The sequence below is a fragment of the Corythoichthys intestinalis genome, chromosome 4 (genome assembly GCF_030265065.1).
Source record: "Corythoichthys intestinalis isolate RoL2023-P3 chromosome 4, ASM3026506v1, whole genome shotgun sequence".
Lineage (NCBI taxonomy): Eukaryota > Metazoa > Chordata > Actinopteri > Syngnathiformes > Syngnathidae > Corythoichthys > Corythoichthys intestinalis.
Genome location: NC_080398.1, coordinates 28147713 through 28165275, shown reverse-complemented (window position 1 = coordinate 28165275; position 17563 = coordinate 28147713). Strand labels below are relative to the sequence as shown.

General features: G+C 39.5%; 2 protein-coding genes across 3 annotated transcripts in view; both read right to left on the bottom strand.

Annotated features, from left to right (window-relative positions):
- The window catches only part of si:dkey-17m8.1 (C-Jun-amino-terminal kinase-interacting protein 4), a 43300-nt gene that overhangs the window by 24291 nt on the left and 1446 nt on the right, over positions 1-17563 (bottom strand). Inside the window, exon 1 of one of the 2 annotated variants that reach the window (XM_057834021.1) lies at positions 976-1220. The exons of the other annotated variant lie outside the window; for it this stretch is intronic. The gene's annotated coding sequence lies outside the window, so the exon portion shown is untranslated. Of the gene's footprint in view, positions 1-975; positions 1221-17563 lie in introns of those variants that run through there. 2 annotated transcript variants of the gene reach the window in all.
- On the bottom strand, positions 5198-12708 carry LOC130914642 (transmembrane protein 100-like). The gene is made up of 2 exons (XM_057834026.1): positions 12262-12708; positions 5198-7074 (listed from the first exon to the last, which is right to left on the bottom strand). The coding sequence occupies exon 2, from the start codon at positions 7061-7063 to the stop codon at positions 6623-6625; it is 441 nt and encodes a 146-aa protein (XP_057690009.1). The 5' UTR covers positions 7064-7074; positions 12262-12708; the 3' UTR covers positions 5198-6622.

Genomic DNA, 17563 nt, shown 5'->3' with positions numbered 1-17563 from the left:
ATATATATACATACATACATACTCTATATTACAATATTTACGGCGGAAAACACTCAGGTGACTTGAAGTTCCGTTCTGAGACCCCCAATTTGGCCAAATTTCAAAATTGTCTTATATGCATGTGTGATACATCATGGAAAAGCTTAATATCTCAATTTTCTGGGGGAAGAAAAAAAATGAACAAGAGGGCATTTAAAAAAAAAAAAAAAAAATTATTTAAACAGCGAAACCCTAACTGGAGGTGAGAGCATGAGAGAGCATAATTAACCGGATTTTGGGGGGGATTTTATGGGTGAATCATGGTAATATAACAAGGGTCGCGATGCAGAAATCACAGAGATCAAGGAGTGGTCGAGATTTACTTTTTCATATATTTACACTTTTAAACTTTTTTTCCCCCCACAATTTTTCTTTGTTTGGATCGATTATTTATCATCTAAAATATCGGGGATAGTTATGAGGTAGATATCCGTAACTTATATACAGACACTATTTTTTTCATTATGAAAAATTGGCTAGACTGGTCACTCATTTCTCAAAGCACAACTGTATTTTATTAGGAAACTGTTATGTAATGTTAACACTTACACATAACAAGTCCTTAGTTTTTGTAGTAGAATACGACTTATAAATTACATACATGATTTAAGCTGTCACAATGCAAAATACAGTAGAATTAACGTGATTTCAAATGTGCCGAGAAACATTGTGTAAATTCAGATGAATTCGCAGGTAATTGACGGTCATGTCATCTCAGTTATCTCGGCCTTATCAGCATTTAGGAATAAGAAACTCGTGTTCTGTTAAATATTAAAGCAAACTGCATTTGTGAGGATTTATGGGAACTGTACATTTAAAGCTAGCTCCCAAAAGCTAAAGGTTCACTTTTAAACAAGGCACTATGAATAACGTGAGTGACAGGAGACACCTGAGAAGGCAAAGCCGAGTGTATGCGTTGTTGTTCGACACACTCACCTTAAACGTCTGACTCCCGGTAGGTTTTTATTTCACTTCTTCAAAAGAAAGTCAACTTTCGCTCGTTTACTCGTTGTTGGTGGGGGGGAAGTGTCAATTACGCCGAACATAGACAGTTTGGAGAAAGGGGGCCGGGTTTGTGTTTGACGCCTGTCACGTTTGCCATCTAGGCCAATCGGGTTAGAGTATTTGTAAGCGGAAACCAATAGGAAGGACAAAAGGCGGGGCTTGGATGGATGGTGTTTTTAGAGGGAGAAAAAAAAAGTTCCTGAAACTTGAACGGTGACACGTGACCAAGCGGTCCGTCATGTGACGTGAGGTTAGTGGAAAGGCTGATACCTGACTGTGGAAATACTTGGCATACCTGAAGGAGTAACCACACGGTTGTTAAATGCCGCTAGGTTGGACTAATGCAAACACCGTTTGATCTTTTTTTAAACAATCTATTTTAATTGATACAGGTGTCAAATTTCATTTTTTTTTAAACAATATACATATAAATTTAAAACATTTTTTTGTGACGGGTGGTAAAAGCACGGGATTTCTTTGAGCCAACTAGCAAAGAAAAGAAAGGTAAAGCTAAGAATAAATGATAATAAAAAATGTATTATATATAGTTTGCATAAAATGCAATTTTAAATAATAAATAAATTGAATTTTCATCCTTTTGTGGGCAAACAGGGAGAGCAAATGTAACTTTTATTATGCATAAGAGATTCAAATCAAATCAAAAACATATAGAAATAGTTTGTAAGAGTTTAATTCATCTCAAAATGTTTATGAAATGTGCTAAAACCAAGGTGTTACAATTACTGGTGCATTGAGAGAATTATCCAAATAACACATTATTCATGATAAGGATTAGTATATGAATATAATACACAATATCATTGTTGTATAACAATATTTAACTAGGCCTGCAAGCAGGACTGAACGGGCCCTCGCAATCTAGCGCAACTCGGACGTCACGCAACTCGGACTGTGTGCAGGTCAGGGTGGTGGCAGATCCTCCTCTCTAATCATCTCATTAGAACCTAACATGCTCGAAAGTCGCCTATTTACATTCCCACACCCAAGAGATAAAAACCCCTATTGGAGAGAGTACTACAAAAAAGGAGCCACTACTGAGCTGTGCAGCCAAGCCCTTATTCAAAACCAAAATTAATCTTCTAACTGGGCCAATTCGACCAAGTGTGCCAACTATTGTGGCTCTATAAGCTCCCTGAGTCTCTGAAAAAAAATATTTCCTTTAAATGGCGAACAAAGGGTCGTCACGGCAACAGACAGAGACACGTGGACATGGGCCGTAAAAAAGTATTTTAATAGGTCTTGAAACTACAATGACCAACATGAAAAGAACTGGACATGTTTTGGAAAAACGAGTGACTTTCTATCGCCACTAGTTGGCGCTGTAGGGTTGATGCAAATGACCCCTACAAGGCCCTTCAGGGTATGACTCTCAACAAGCACGGGAAGTTTGGCGCAGATATCTTGTATATCTGCCGAGTTATGACTGTTTAAAGTTTTTGGAGAGAAAAATTGTTGACAGTCATTTTCACTTTCCTGTTTGGACCCCTCCGCTTCAACGAAACTTCAATATTTTTCATCAGGCACCTGAAGACAGGTCTTAAGGTTTCCCTTATGCAGGTTTGAGGTAGATTGATTTTTTTCCCTTTAGAGGAGGAGTGTGTCCCGTAAAAAAGGGCATTTCCTGTTCCCACTAGGAGGCGCCAGGCACAAATGGTAAATTTTCAATCCAGTCCTGCTCAGGCTGGTATACCTCACACACATGCCAGATTTAAAATAGATTGAACGTTGTATGAGGGAGTTATCAGTCATTTTCCGAATTCGGTGTTTTGGCGAAAAAATGGAAGAATTTGGCGCCCCGCCCAGGTCAGGCCCATGAATGAAAACACACCATTTTTATAACTTAAGATTTCATATGCCTCATGAACAGTCTCACCAATTTTGAGAATGATCAAACTAATTCCCTAGGTGCCAAGGTGTAAAATGTGCACACTGTAAATCGATAAAAAGTTCACATTCAATCCAAAATACCCGATTTCCTGTAGGATTTGGAATGTGTGTGCAAGAGACTTTTTGGAGCAGTTTTGCACAAAGTTTTGACTCTCCAAATTTCATCACTCTATGTTAGAAAAACCTAAATGGAGAGACCTTTTTGAAAATTTCAAGGGGGCGCCACTGAGCCATTTTGTTAAATTTTTTCGTAACGTTGCAAGATTATCGAACGTTATCCAAAGCCGCATGTATGTGCAAATTTTGGTGAGTTTTTATGCATGTTCAAGCCTCCAAATGTAAACTCCTACTGTGAACCGATAAAAATTTCACATTCGATCAAAAATACCCGATTTCCTGTTGGATTTGGAATACGGGTGCAAGAGACTTTTTGGAGCAGTTTTGCACAAGGTATCGACTCCCCAAATTTCATCACTCTCTGTTAAAAAAACCTAATAGGAAACGCCTTTTTGAAAAATTCAAGGGGGCGCCACTGAGGCATTTTGCTACATTTTTTTCGTAACATTGCAAGATTATCGAACGTTATCTAAAGCCGCATGTATGTGCAAATTTTTACGAGTTTTTGTGAATATTCAAGCCTCCAAATGTAAACTCCTACTGTGAACCCATGAAAATTTCACATTCGATCCAAAATACCCGATTTCCTGTTGGATTTGGAATATGGGTGCAAGAGACTTTTTGGAGCAGTTTTGCATAAGGTATCTACTCCCCAAATTTCCTTGCTCTATGTTGAAAAAACCCAATAGGAAAGGCCTTTTTTTAAAACTTCTTTCTGTCGCCACTAGTTGGCACTGTAGAGTTGATGCAAATGACCCCTACAAGAACCTTCAGGGTATGACTCTCAACAAACACGGGAAGTTTGGCGCAGATATGTTGTATATCTGCCGAGTTATGACTGTTCAAAGTTTTTTGCGTGACAAATTGTTGAAGTTCATTTTCACTTTCCTGTTTGGACCCCTCCGCCTCAACGAAACCTCAATATTTTTCATCAGGCATCTGAACACAGGTCTTAAGGCTCCCCTGATGCAGGTTTGAGGTCAACAGATTTTTTTCCCTTGGAGGAGGAACCTGTCTCGTAAAAAAAGGCATTTCCTGTTCTCACTAGGGGGCGCTAGACCTAATGGGTAATATTTCAATGCACTCGTGTTAAGGGTGGGATACCGCATATACATGGCAGATATGAAAAAGATTGAAAGTTGTGTCAAGGAATTATTAGCCATTTACTGAATTCGGTGTTTTGCCGAAAAAATGGCCGACTTTGGCACCACGCCCAGGTCAGACCCGTGAATGAAAACACACCATTTTAGAAACTTAAGATCTCATATGTCTCCTGAACAGTCTCACCAATTTTGAAGATGATCCAACTAACTCCCTCGGCGAAAAGGTCTCAAATGTGCACCCTGTAAATCGATAAAAATTTCATATTTGATCCAAAATAACCGATTTCCTGTTGGGTTTGGAATATGCGTGTAAATGCTTTTTTGGAGCGGTTTTGGACAAGGTATAGACCCCCCAAATTTCATTGCTCTACGCTGACAGACCCTAATGTTATAGGCCAATTTTAAAATTTCAAGGGGGCGCCACTGAGCCATTTTGTTATATTTTTTTGCAACGTTGCAAAATTATCGAAATTTACAATTTTCCGGACGTATGTGCAAATTTTGGTGACTTTTCGTGCATGTTCAGGCCTCCAAATTGGCCGTTTTCATTTGCCCTGAAAAAAAAAAAAAAAAAAAAAAAAAATAATAATAATCCTTTGCAAAACAATAGGGCCTTCGCACGCTTAGTGCTCGGGCCCTAATAACACAGAAAATACTACAGTACTACTACAGTGTCAGCATTGCTGCAGAGATTGAAGAGGTGGGGGGTCAGCCTGTTAGTGATCAATTGGTGTGCATGGCTGTCACCCCAGGAGGCAGCATCTTCTGAAGATGGAACACAACAAAGCCCGCCCGTCTCATCAGATCACAGGACATGGTTCCAGTAATCCATGTGCTTTGTTGACATGTCTTTAGCAAACTGTTTGCGGGCTTTCTTGTGTAAGGTCTTCAGAAGAGGCTTCCTCCTGGGGTGACAGCCATGCACACCAATTTGATGTAGAGTGCGGTCTATGGTCTGAGCGCTAACAGGCTGACCCCCGACCTCTTCAATCTCTGCAGCAATGCTGAGGCTTCTGTAACGAGTCACATGACATTTAGGAGGGAAAATGACAAGCAGTATTCAATTTGCACATTTAGGGATGTACGTAGTTTTAAGGGGTGTACGCATTTTTGTTGTCAGGAGTTTGGATATTAAAGGCTATATTTTGAGTTATTTTGAGGGGAAAATAAAAATAACTCTATTATATAAGGTGCACACAGACTACTTTTCATTGTGTCAAAATGTCATTTTGTCAGTGTTGTCCCATGAAAAGATATTCTTAAATATCTGCAGAAATGTGAGGGGTGTACACACTTTTGTGATACACTGTACGTATTAACCGGAAACACTTTATTTGACAGCGGCATCATGAGACCAAATGAACAGCCTTTCATTGTTTCAAGAAGTTTCCATTTGGTCATCACTACTCCCTTGGGGGAGCTGCCACCTGCTGTCAACACTTGTCATCCAACATGCTTCTTAGCATGCATTGCAGCGCTGCAGATGTAAATAACAATCAAAATTCATGTTCTGTGCTAATTATTTCTTCAGTTACTGTTCCAGTTGTTTCATTAATTGCTAGTTATTGTATTTGGTAACACTTTGTTTGACAGTAGCGCTGTAAGACTGCCATAAGAACATTATGATTATGAAATGACACTGCCATGAACATTAATGAATGCTTATGACATGTCATTTTGTGTCATCCGGCAAATTATCTCACTTTTGAATGAATGGAATAGATCTGAGCTGTACATAAATGAAGTTTGTGACATAATTTGCCCTATGAAAATGACATCTGTCATAAGCATTAATTAATGCCCATGATAGTGTTATAATTATGACGGTCTTATGGCAGTCTTACGACGCCGCTGTCAAATAAAGTGTTACCAAATAAATCAACAAATAGGCCGCGCTGGACTATAAGCCACAGGATTCAAGATGAGGGAAAAAAGTAACAGCTTATAGTCCGACAATTACGGTAACCATAAAATGAGAACTATAATGATTAGAAAAATACTCTTTTAAAATAGTAGTAAAATAGTATTTTATTATTACATTTTTAATGACAGAAAAACTATTTGAAATATTGAAATGTTATAAAACAACATGGGAGTCAACCAGTAGTAGAACTGATCATTTTTTAGTATATGTTATTTGAAGCTGTAAAAATGTATTTTGTCTTAATTTCTTATCTTGGAGTATGTGTAAAATGGTGTGAATTATTTATTTTCTCCAATCAGATTTCAGCCTGTAGCATTTGTTTGTCTTATTCGTTTTAGTCTTATCTGCCTTCAAGAATGTCAGCATTTTCCTATCTTGTGATTGGTTGGTCAGACAAGCAAAACTTGCAGGCAACTTAGACTGGGCTTGATCTTCTGAATACATTTAATAATTAGCGTCTGTGGTATATATGATATCAAAATGTTTCATGTTTGTGTCATGCCATTGGATATCTTTCATGTGTTAACTACACAGTGAGCCGTTTAACCACATTCTCCTTCACAAGCACTTCCTTGCAGTCTTGCCTCTCCCTCCTCCTTTTTCGCCTTCTCTTGGTCAGAACATAGAAGGCCACCACACCCCCCACTACCACAAAACTCAAGGCCAGGATGACCAGTCCAAGCGCCAGTAAGTGAGAAGTTCCTTCGCTGAAGTGGTTAAGCTGGTCCCACGCGCCCACTCCCACACAACTGAAACCGATGAGAGTGCCCCAGAAGCCAAAGGCCAGCATGCAGGATGAACAGGACAACTCCACGCCACCGGTTACCACGGCGATGCCCGCCACTGACACTACACCTCCCGGTAGGGTCACAGCCTCAGATTTTGGGTCGTAGGAGACAGCTGAAGCTGAGAGAGAGGACGCGTCCAAGGTTTCCATGGTGCTAGTAATTGATGAAGCTTTTTCCATCTGTGTTCTTCCTAAAAAAATATCATAAGCCGTAATTACAGTAGCTCTGGACAAATGTGTTATAGCCAATTTATGTTAGCTTAATTATTAATTTTTTTTGCAGTCATTTAGAATTCAATGCCTTCAACATGTTTCATAAAGCCATTAGTACTAACGTACTTCCATACCATCATAGATGCTGACTTTTAAACTTTGCGCTGAAACAATCTGGATGGTCCTTTGTCTTTGAAGGACACAATGTCAATTACGAAACTCCTAAATTCCTTGTATGTTGACAAACACTTTTACAGTGGGGCAAATAAGTATTTAGTCGACCACTAATTGTGCAAGTTCTCCCACTTGAAAATATTAGAGAGGCCTGTAATTGTCAACATGGGTAAACCTCAACCATGAGAGACAGAATTTGGAAAAAACAACCAGAAAATCACATTGTTTGATTTTTAAAGAATTTATTTGCAAATCATGGTGGAAAATAAATATTTTGTCAATACCAAAAGTTCATCTCAATACTTTGTTATTTACCCTGTGTTGGCAATAACGGAGGCCAAATGTTTTCTGTAATTCTTCACAAGCTTTTCACATACTGTTGCTGGTATTTTGACCCATTCCTCCATGCAGATCTCCTCTAGAGCAGTGATGTTTTGGGGCTGTCATTGGGCAACACATTTTCAACTCCCTCCACAGATTTTCTATGGGGTTGAGATCTGGAGACTGGCTAGGCCACTTCAGGACCTTGAAATGCTTCTTACGAAGCCACTCCTTTGTTGCCCTGGCTGTGTGTTTGGGATCATTGTCATGCTGAAAGACCCAGCCACATCTCATCTTCAATGCTCTTGCTGATGGAAGGAGATTTTCACTCAAAATCTCTCGAGACATGGCCCCATTCATTCTTTCCTATACACAGATCAGTCGTCCTGGTCCCTTTGCAGAAAAACAGCCCCAAAGCATGATGTTTCCACCCCCATGCTTCACAGTTGGTATGGTGCAATTCTGTATTCTTTTTCCTCCAAACACGAGAACCTGTGTTTCTACCAAAAAGTTCTATTTTGGTTTCATCTGACCATAACACATTCTCCCAGTCCTCTTCTGTATCATCCAAATGCTCTCTAGCGAACCACAGACGGGCCTGGACGTGTACTTTCTTCGGCAGGGGGACACGTCTGGCAGTGCAGGATTTGAGTCCCTGGCAGCGCATTGTGTTACTGATGGTAGCCTTTGTTACTGTGGTCCCAGCTCTCTGTAGGTCATTCACTAAGTTCCCCTGTGTGGTTCTGGGATTTTTGCTCACCGTACTTGTTATCATTTTGACGCCACGCGGTGAGGAGGGAGTTGAAAGTCCGTGTTGCCCAACGACAGCCCCAAAACATCATTGCGCTAGAGGAGATCTGCATGGAAGAATGGGCCAAAATACCAGCAACAGTGTGTGAAAGGTTAGAGAAAATGTTTGGCCTCCGTTATTGCCAACAAAGGGTACATGACAAAGTATGGAGATGAACTTCTGGTATTGACAAAATACTTATTTTCCACCATGATTCGCAAATAAATTCTTTAAAAATCAAACAATGTGATTTTCTGTTTTTTTTTTCCCCACATTCTGTCTCTCATGGTTGAGGTTTACCTATGTTGACAATTACAGGCCTCTTTAATATTTTCAAATGGGAGAACTTGCACAATTAGTGGTTGACTAAATATTTATTTGCCCCACTGTAACTGTTGGCCTTTTTTTTGCCCACGCAGAATCACAGTGTGGTGGACATCAACTCATCTTTGCTTGGGAACTTTTGAACTTTTTGGTGTTGCTTCAGTTATACATAACCATGAAACTCAGCTGATTTTATTGAGTATTCCTCCAATTTTTCAGTCGTTTTGTTGTACCGTTTCCATTTTTTTTTTTAGGAATGTGTTGAGGGCATCAATTTAAAATTAAATATTTACATCAAAAATATACTGTTCATCAATTTTAAAATGAGGTCCATTGTCTTTGTATTGATTAAAATGAATGATTGAAAGTGTTTTCTTGCACACTTTATACAACATCCCAACTTCAATTAAATTTGAGTTTGTAAATATAGTTTATGGAAAAATCTACATTATGATATGAGATGATAGTGATTTCTGTCCCCATTTTTCCACACTTCTGAATACTGGAATTAAATGTACGCATTGTACTTTGTAAATATAAACCCAATAAAGGAAGACTAAAAAAATGGTAATTTTGCTAATCAATGTGAACCAAAAAAATGCATTAAATTATATACAGTGGTATGAAAAAGTATCTGGACCTTTTGGAACATCTCACATTTCTGCATAAAATCACCATCAAATGTGATCTGATCTTTGTCAAAATCACACTGATGAGGAAAAAAAGTGTCTGCTTTAACTAAAACCACCCAAACATTTATAGGTTTTCATATTTTAGTGAGGATAGTATGCAATCAATGACAGAAGGGGTAAAAATAAGTAGGTGAACCATCACATTTAATATTTTGTGCCACTCCCCCCCATTTGCAGCAATAACTTCAATCAGACACTTCCTGTAGCTCAGTACTTCTCAAATGGTGGGGCGCGCCCCCCCAGGGGGGCGCAGAGCGATGCCAGGGGGGGCGCGAGTGACCTCGGGGAACATGCTTTTTTTTTTTTGCCGTACTAGAATAAAGTGTACTTGCACATCCACTCCGTGGGTGGCAGTGGCGCTCTCATTTTCAAAGTGCGTGCAGTATTTTTGAAGTAAGCAAGAGCACACGGAAGAGACTCATGCAGAGCTGGACTCACGCAGCGACCCACTGTCTTTCTCACGTGTCCGGCCGAGAAGTGCCGTTTTCGGCTTGGGCTCGTCACGACCACCGCCCTCACCTACGGTTCTCCCTCGGCCGCCGAGAATGCGCTTTTTTCGGGCCGTTTGCCTTTGACTTTTAATATAGTGGGAAATGAGGAAAGACCACTGTTTACTGAGTCTAAAAATGATTATAGCGGAGAAGCCAAATCAGTTAAGACGCCACTTAAAGACATTAGACCTCAATCTCATTGACAAGCCGCTTGATTGTTTTTCAGCGAAAATGTGCCGAATATTGCCAATTGTCACAATCGTCCCACTTTGTCAGTGTTATATCAGTAAACCAGTGAGCACTGTGGTGAATCAGCGAAAATAAAAACTTTCCTTCTGTCCAGAGACCTTTTTCCCCCCTTCTATTCAGTTTTGTTTTTTTTTTTCAGTCAAATTTTTTTGGCATGTTGTCCTGAAGAGTAAATGTTTCTAATCAATTTGAATTTGTTATTATTTACTGATTTTATTACATTTTATTTTTCAGTATCAAATGGTCAAAAATGTACCTTGAGTGTATTTTTACAGTTTGGATGTGACTTTTTTTTTTTTTTTTTTAACTTCAGGCAAATTGATGCGCATTAAGTCTTTTCTGTTACAAGCAACACAATGTTAAAAAAGTTATACTTTATTATAAGTTGATCTATGTTACTTTTTTTCTTTAATAGAAAAAAAAGGACACAATGTTAGGCTGAGGCGTACTTATAATAGTAATATAGACGAATGATACTATTTACAGTGGCGGCAGAGAGTTGGGGGGGGCGCGAAACATTTACGTCTTCCTTGGGGGGGCGTAACAGAAAATAATTGAGAAGCACTGCTGTAGCTGCAGATAAGTCTTGCACATCGATCAGGACTAATCTTGGCCCATTCTTCTCTACAAAACTGATGTAGTTCAGTCAGATTCCTGGGGGGTCTGGCATGAATCGCTGGCTTTCGGTCATGCCACAGAATCTCAATGGGGTTCAAGTCTGGACTTTGACTTGGCCACTCCAGAACGTGTATTTTGTTCTTCTGAAACCATTCTGAAGTTTATTTACTTCTGTGTTTCGGATCATTGTCTTGTTGCAGCATTAATCCTCTTTTTAGCTTCAACTGTATGACAGACGGCCTCATTAATGATTGCAAGGTTATTCAGGCCCTGAGGCAGAAAAACAGCCCCAAATCATGATTCTCCCTCCACCATGCTTCGCGGTGGGGATGAGGTGTTGATGCTGGTGAGCTGTTCCCTTTTTTGCTCCACATATGACGTTGTGTGTTACTCCCAAACAATTTAACTTTGGTTTCATCAATCCACAAAATATTTTGCCAAAACTTCTGTGGAGTGTCCATGTGCCTTTTTGTGAACATTAAATGAGCAACATTTTTGTTTGTTTGACAGCAGTGGCTTCCTCTGAAGAGTCCTCCCATGAACACCATTCTTGGCCATAGTTTTACATATAGTTGATGTTTGCACAGAGATGTTGGACTTTGCCAGTGATTTCTGTAAGTCTTTAGCAGACACTCTAGGGTTCTTTTTGTTTTTTTTAATCTCTCTGAGGATTCTGCGCTGAACTCTTGGCGTCATCTTTGGTGGACAGCCACTCCTTTAAGAGCGAAGCAACACTGCCAAACTCTCTCAATTTGTAGACAACTTCTCTGACTGTCGATTGATGAACATCCAGACTTTTAGAGATAGTTTAGTATACTTTCCCAGCTTTATACAAATCAACAAACCTTGATTGCCGGTCTTCAGATCAGCTCTTTTGACCGAGCCATGATGCACATCAGACAATGCTTCTCATCAAGACATTTCTTACCAGGTGTGAGTTTTATAGTGACAAGGGCAGCTTTAAACCACACATCAGGGATTTGGCAAACACCTGACTTAAATGTTTGGTAAAAATTGGTTTCAATTGCTCTTTAAGTCTCCTTAGGCAGAGGGTTCACTTACTTATTTCCCCCCTTCTGTCATTGTTTGCATGCTATCCTCATTAAATATGAAAACCTATAAATGTTTGGGTGGTTTTAGTTAAAGCAGACACTGTATTTTCATCTGTGTGATTTTGACAAAGATCAGATCACATTTAATGGTGATTTTTTTGCAGAAATGTGAGAAATTCCAAAAGGTTCAGATACTTTTTCATACCACTGTATAGACATATCAATTGGCTAAGCTGAGTGCATTTCAGTTTTGTCAAAAAAATGACAACAACTACAACAACAAACACAGAATTTGACACGCTATAAACAAACTAGCAGGGTATTGTCTATAAAATATTTACTGTGATGTATTACAATATATGCCCTTGCTAATGAAATTCTATTCTTTAGCCAATCATTCCTCCGTAGAGTGCTTTAAAGATTCGTAGAACTAAGCGTATATAGGCTCACTCACCTTAGTGTGAAAATGTCCCAAGAGAATAAATGGTCCCCAGATGGATTTGAAAGCGACTGCGCCTCTCTTCTTAACCAACGTGGACCAAAATGAATGCAAGCGGCTTGAAGCACTCAGTTTATCAAATGCGTCACAAGCGGAGGCCTCTCAAGATGGTGGCGACTCTCGTCAAGATTGTTGTCGGCGGGCGTCGTGTTTTTTTGTTTGTTCCTGTCTTTACTCGCATCCACGAGGAAACGGTCGTCTGTCATTAAGCGTCATTATGAGCCATTAAGTGATATTTATCTTGGAGCTACTCCCTTCCTCTGCTCTGAGCTCTTGTCACTCTCTACATTGCAATGGTGTCCCACCAAGGCATTGTTTCAGCTCCCTTAACTATTTGGCTTTTTCCTACATCATTTTTCTGCAAACAAGCATTCTTGGTTATCGTAGGCCTGCCAGCAATGTTTGGACACTGCAAGCTATCGAGGTTGCAATTACTGAAACTGTCAGTACAAAAAAAGGGCCCTGCTAGCCCACCACTAACTATGAAATCGAATTTTTCCTCGACCCACGATGATAAATCAAGTTGACGTACTTCCAGAGGCCGCATTCAGTTAGCATTTCAGGATTTAAATATTTTGTTGTCTTTAGCTTTTGTTTTGTGAATTATTATTTAAAAGAACATTTCCACAATGTGTGTGAATAAAACAGGAACACAAGAACATCATACCACCAATTTTAGTGTGCAAAACATAGCTTTAAAAAGAAAAAGAAAAAAAAAAAAGCTTTTAATTAGAAAATTAAACACTGTAGCTGAGGTATACCTATCAAGGGCGTAGGTTTGGTCTCAACATTGGTAGGGACGATATAACAGCATAACCTGCATGTACACTTTTTGCTGGGGACAGGACATCAATAAGACCATACACATACAGATTGGGTGAATGGGGGTCAAGGCAACATTTCTCACGAATATGAACCTAATTATTTAAAGGCTAAATGATGATGATGAACTTTCATATGTATTAGTTCAAGTGATACATCGTTTGATTAAACCTTTGTTTTCAAAAGCTACTAAAGATACATTTTGAAAACTTAAAATGTCTGGACTTTTTTTTTCTTTTTAGCAAATTTAAAAATTGCTATACTTGAACAGAATTTAAATTATATTAACACACAGTGGGGCAAATAAGTATTTAGTCAACCACTAATTGTGCAAGTTCTCCCACTTGAAAATATTAGAGAGGCCTGTAATTTTCAACATGGTTAAACCTCAACCATGACAGAATGTGGGGAAAAAAACCAGAAAATCACATTGTTTGATTTTTGAAGAATTTATTTGCAAATCATGGTGGAAAATAGTTCATCTCAATACTCTGTTATGTACCCTTTGTTGGCAATAACGGAGGCCAAACGTTTTCTGTTACTCTTCACAAGCTTTTCACACACTGTTGTTGGTATTTTAGCCCATTCCTCCATGCAGATCTCCTCTAGAGCAGTGATGTTTTGGGGCTGTCGTTGGGCAACATGGACTTTCAACTCCATCCACAGATTTTTTATGGGGTTGAGATCTGGAGGCTGGCTAGGCCACTCCAGGACCTTGAAATGTTCCTTACGAAGCCACTCCTTTGTTGCCCTGGCTGTGTGTTTGAGATCATTGTCATGCTGAAAGACCCAGCCACGTCTCATCTTCAATGCCCTTGCTGATGTAAGGAGAATTTCACTCAAAATCTCTCGATACATGGCCCCATTCATTCTTTCCTTTATACAGACCAGTCGTCGTGGTCCCTTTGCAGAAAAACAGCCCCAAAGCATGATGTTTCCACCCCCATGCTTCACAGTGGGTATGGTGCAACTCAGTATTCTTTTTCTTCCAAACAAGAAAAAACTGTGTTTCTACCAAAAAGTTCTATTTTGGTTTCATATGACCATAACACATTCTCCCAGTCCTCTTCTGGATCATCCAAATGCTCTCTAGCGAACCGCAGACGGGCCTGGACGTGTACTTTCTTCAGCAGGGGGACACGTCTGGCAGTGCAGGATTTGAGTACTTGGCGGCGCAATGTGTTACTGATAGTAACTTTTGTTACTGTGGTCCCAGCTTTCTGTAGGTCATTCACTAGGTCCCCCCCGTGTGGTTCTGGGATTTTTGCTCCCCGTTCTTGTTATCATTTTGATGTCACGTGGTGAGGAGGGAGTTGAAAGTCCATGTTGCCCAACAACAGCCCCAAAACATCACTGCTCTAGAGGAGATGGATGGAGGAATGGGCCAAAATAGCAGCAACAGTGTGTGAAAAGCTTGTGAAGAGATACAGAAAACGTTTGGCCTTCATTATTGCCAACAAAGGGCACATAACAAAGTATTGAGATGATTTTTTGGTATTGACCAAATACTTATTTTCCACCATGATTTGCAAATAAATTCTTTAAAAATCAAACAATGTGATTTTCTGTTTTTTTTTTTTCACATTCTGTCTCTCATGGTTGAGGTTTACCCATGTTGACAATTACAGGCCTCTCTAATATTTTCAAGTGGGAGAACTTGCACAATTAGTGGTTGACTAAATACTTATTTGCCCCACTGTACACATTAATCTATTAACTATCCAGGAATGCAAAAAATAAACAATTGTCTGAAGACCACTCAACATTGTCTAAATAAATAAATTAAATTCATTCATTCATTCATTCATTTTCCATGCCGCTTTTCCTATACCTGAAAAATTATCTTAGCGTATAAAAAATAAATAAATCAAAATGGAGCCTTCCTTCAGGTAAAACACAACTGCTTTTGTCCCAAACTCGACCAAAAAACCAAAAAAAAAAAAAAAGAAAGAAAGCTCCTTTGGGCTGCTTTAAGACCATATAAATAAAATAAAAATGAAAATTGGGGAGAGGGGTTAAACCTCGGTTCACGACATTTCTCACAATTAACGTTAACAGTAGAAAACATACTGAAGGACACTTCTCTCTAAGCAGCTTCCTACTTGAGTTTTGCAGGTCAGCAAACTTTTACAGTTTAATGTTATGCTAACTCTGGTGCAGGTCGGACTTACAGTAGCAAAATTTGTGGTTTGTTCCCCACGTCCACAACATTGATGTATTTTTAGATTACTTACAGTGGTTGCTGCTGCTGGCTAAAATAAAATTCTAATATCCCTTGTCTTCGAAGGGGGTGGAGAAGGTGGCATGTTGTCGACATGTTGTATCTCTGTCTGGGCTGTGAGTCCGTGTGTGTGTGTGTGTGGGTGGGTGGGGAGGGAGGGTCATGTCATCAGCCAATCAAACGTGTGTTTGAGGTAAAAAAATGGACTGGCACATTCAGCAAGTGAAAAGGGGTAAATGTCAGCCTGAACATAATGAAAGTAATTCACATAATAACGGTAGGGTCAATTCTATCCATACAAAATCTGGAAAGACAATCTAAATTATCTATATATATATAACTGAACTCGTGATACAACGCCAATAAGGTTGCTTAAAAGTTGGTGGTGACAATTTGAGCATCCTAAAAAGTTGGTAGTGTCATGTCCCTACCGTCCCCATGCAAATCTACGCCCTTGATACCTATAATGATAATTACAGGCCTTTCTCATCTTTTTAAGTGGGAGAGCGGACACAACTGGTGGCTGACAAAATACTTACATGCCCTTCTGTATTAGTCCTTCACAAAATTTGGTCGCACAAAAAATGGCCTAAAATAAACTGTTGGTGTGCTTTAAGGTTGTGTTTGTGGATACTAATGTTAGCGTTGAATAGTAGCTTGCGTTAACAGTTGTGGCAAATACAATCTGGCAAAGAAAGTAGGTACTAATCAATCACTAACATAACCTGGTTATTTTATCCACAAAGGCAAATGTGTTGTAAAGCAACAAAGATGTGAAAACCCATGTATTAATCCTACGTATTAATACATTAGGACCAACTAACCTTTACTGCTAACGTATGGTGTGGACCACACCATGGTCTATCCATGGTGTTTAATATTTTCTATTGGTTGAAATCACAATTTCAAGCTCATAGAATAATTAAAAATATATATATTAATACAGCAATGTAGCCAAAACTATTGGCACCCCTGCAATTCTGTCAGCTATGGCTCAATTTCTCCCAGAAAATGATTGCAATTACAAATACTTTGGTAGTAATATCTTCATTTATTTTGCTTGCACTGAAAAACCACAAAAGGTATGGAGAAAAAAAATTAAATCATTATCATTTTACACAAAAGTAAAAAATTGGCCGGACAAAAGTATTGGCATCCATTGAAAACTCATGTTATGCTTCTCTAATGTGTATAATTTACAGCACCTATTACTCACCCGTGGCACATAACAGGTGGTGGTAATAACTAAATCACACTTGCAGCCAGTTAAAATGGATCAAAGTTGACTCAACCTCTGTCCTGTATCCTTGTGTGTACCACAATGAGCATGGAGAAAAGAAAGAAGACCAAAGAACTGTCTGGGACTTGAGACAAAATTATGAGGATACATGGGCAAACTCAAGGCTACAAGTCCATCTCCAAAGACCTCGGAATGTTTCTGTGTCTCCCGTGCGCTGTTTCATCAATAAGTGTACAGCCCATGGCACTGTGGCTCACCTCCCTAGATGTGGACGGAAAAGAAAAATTGATGAGATATTTCAACGAAAGATTATGTGGATGGTGGATAAAGAACCTCGACTAGTTCTAGACAAGTTCAAGCTGTCCTGCAGTCCGAGGGTACAACAGTGTCAACCCGTACTATCCGTCAGAATCTGAATGAAAAGGGAATCTATGGTAGGATACCCAGGAAGGCCCCACTTCTGACCCAGAGACATAAAAAAAGCCAGGCTGGAGTTTTCCAAAACTTACCTGAAAGAGCCAAAAACGTTTTGGAAGAATGTTCTCTGGCCAGATGAGACAAAAGTAGAGCTTTTTGAGGAAAAGGCATCAACATAGAGTTTACAGGAAAAAAAAACGAGGCCTTCAAAGAAAACAACACGGTCCCCACAGTCAAACATGGCGGAGGTTCCCTGATGTTTTGGGGCTGCTTTACTGCCTCTGGCACTGGACTGCTTGACCGTGTGCATGGCATTATGAAGTCTGAAGACTACCAACAAATTTTGCAGCATAATATAGCGCCCAGTGTGAGAAAGCTGGGTCTCCTTCAGACGTCATGGGTCTTCCAGCAGGACAATGACCCAAAACACCCTTCAAAAAGCACGAGAAAATGGTTTGAGAGAAAGCACTGGAGAGTTCTAAAGTGGCCAGCAATGAGTCCAGACCTGAATCCCACAGAACACCTGTGGAGAGATCATAAAATGGCAGTTTGGAGAA

Bases quoted from the DNA above. Each gene is read 5' to 3' on its own strand.
- LOC130914642 (XM_057834026.1), bottom strand. From the start codon at position 7,063: ATGGAAAAAGCTTCATCAATTACTAGCACCATGGAAACCTTGGACGCG.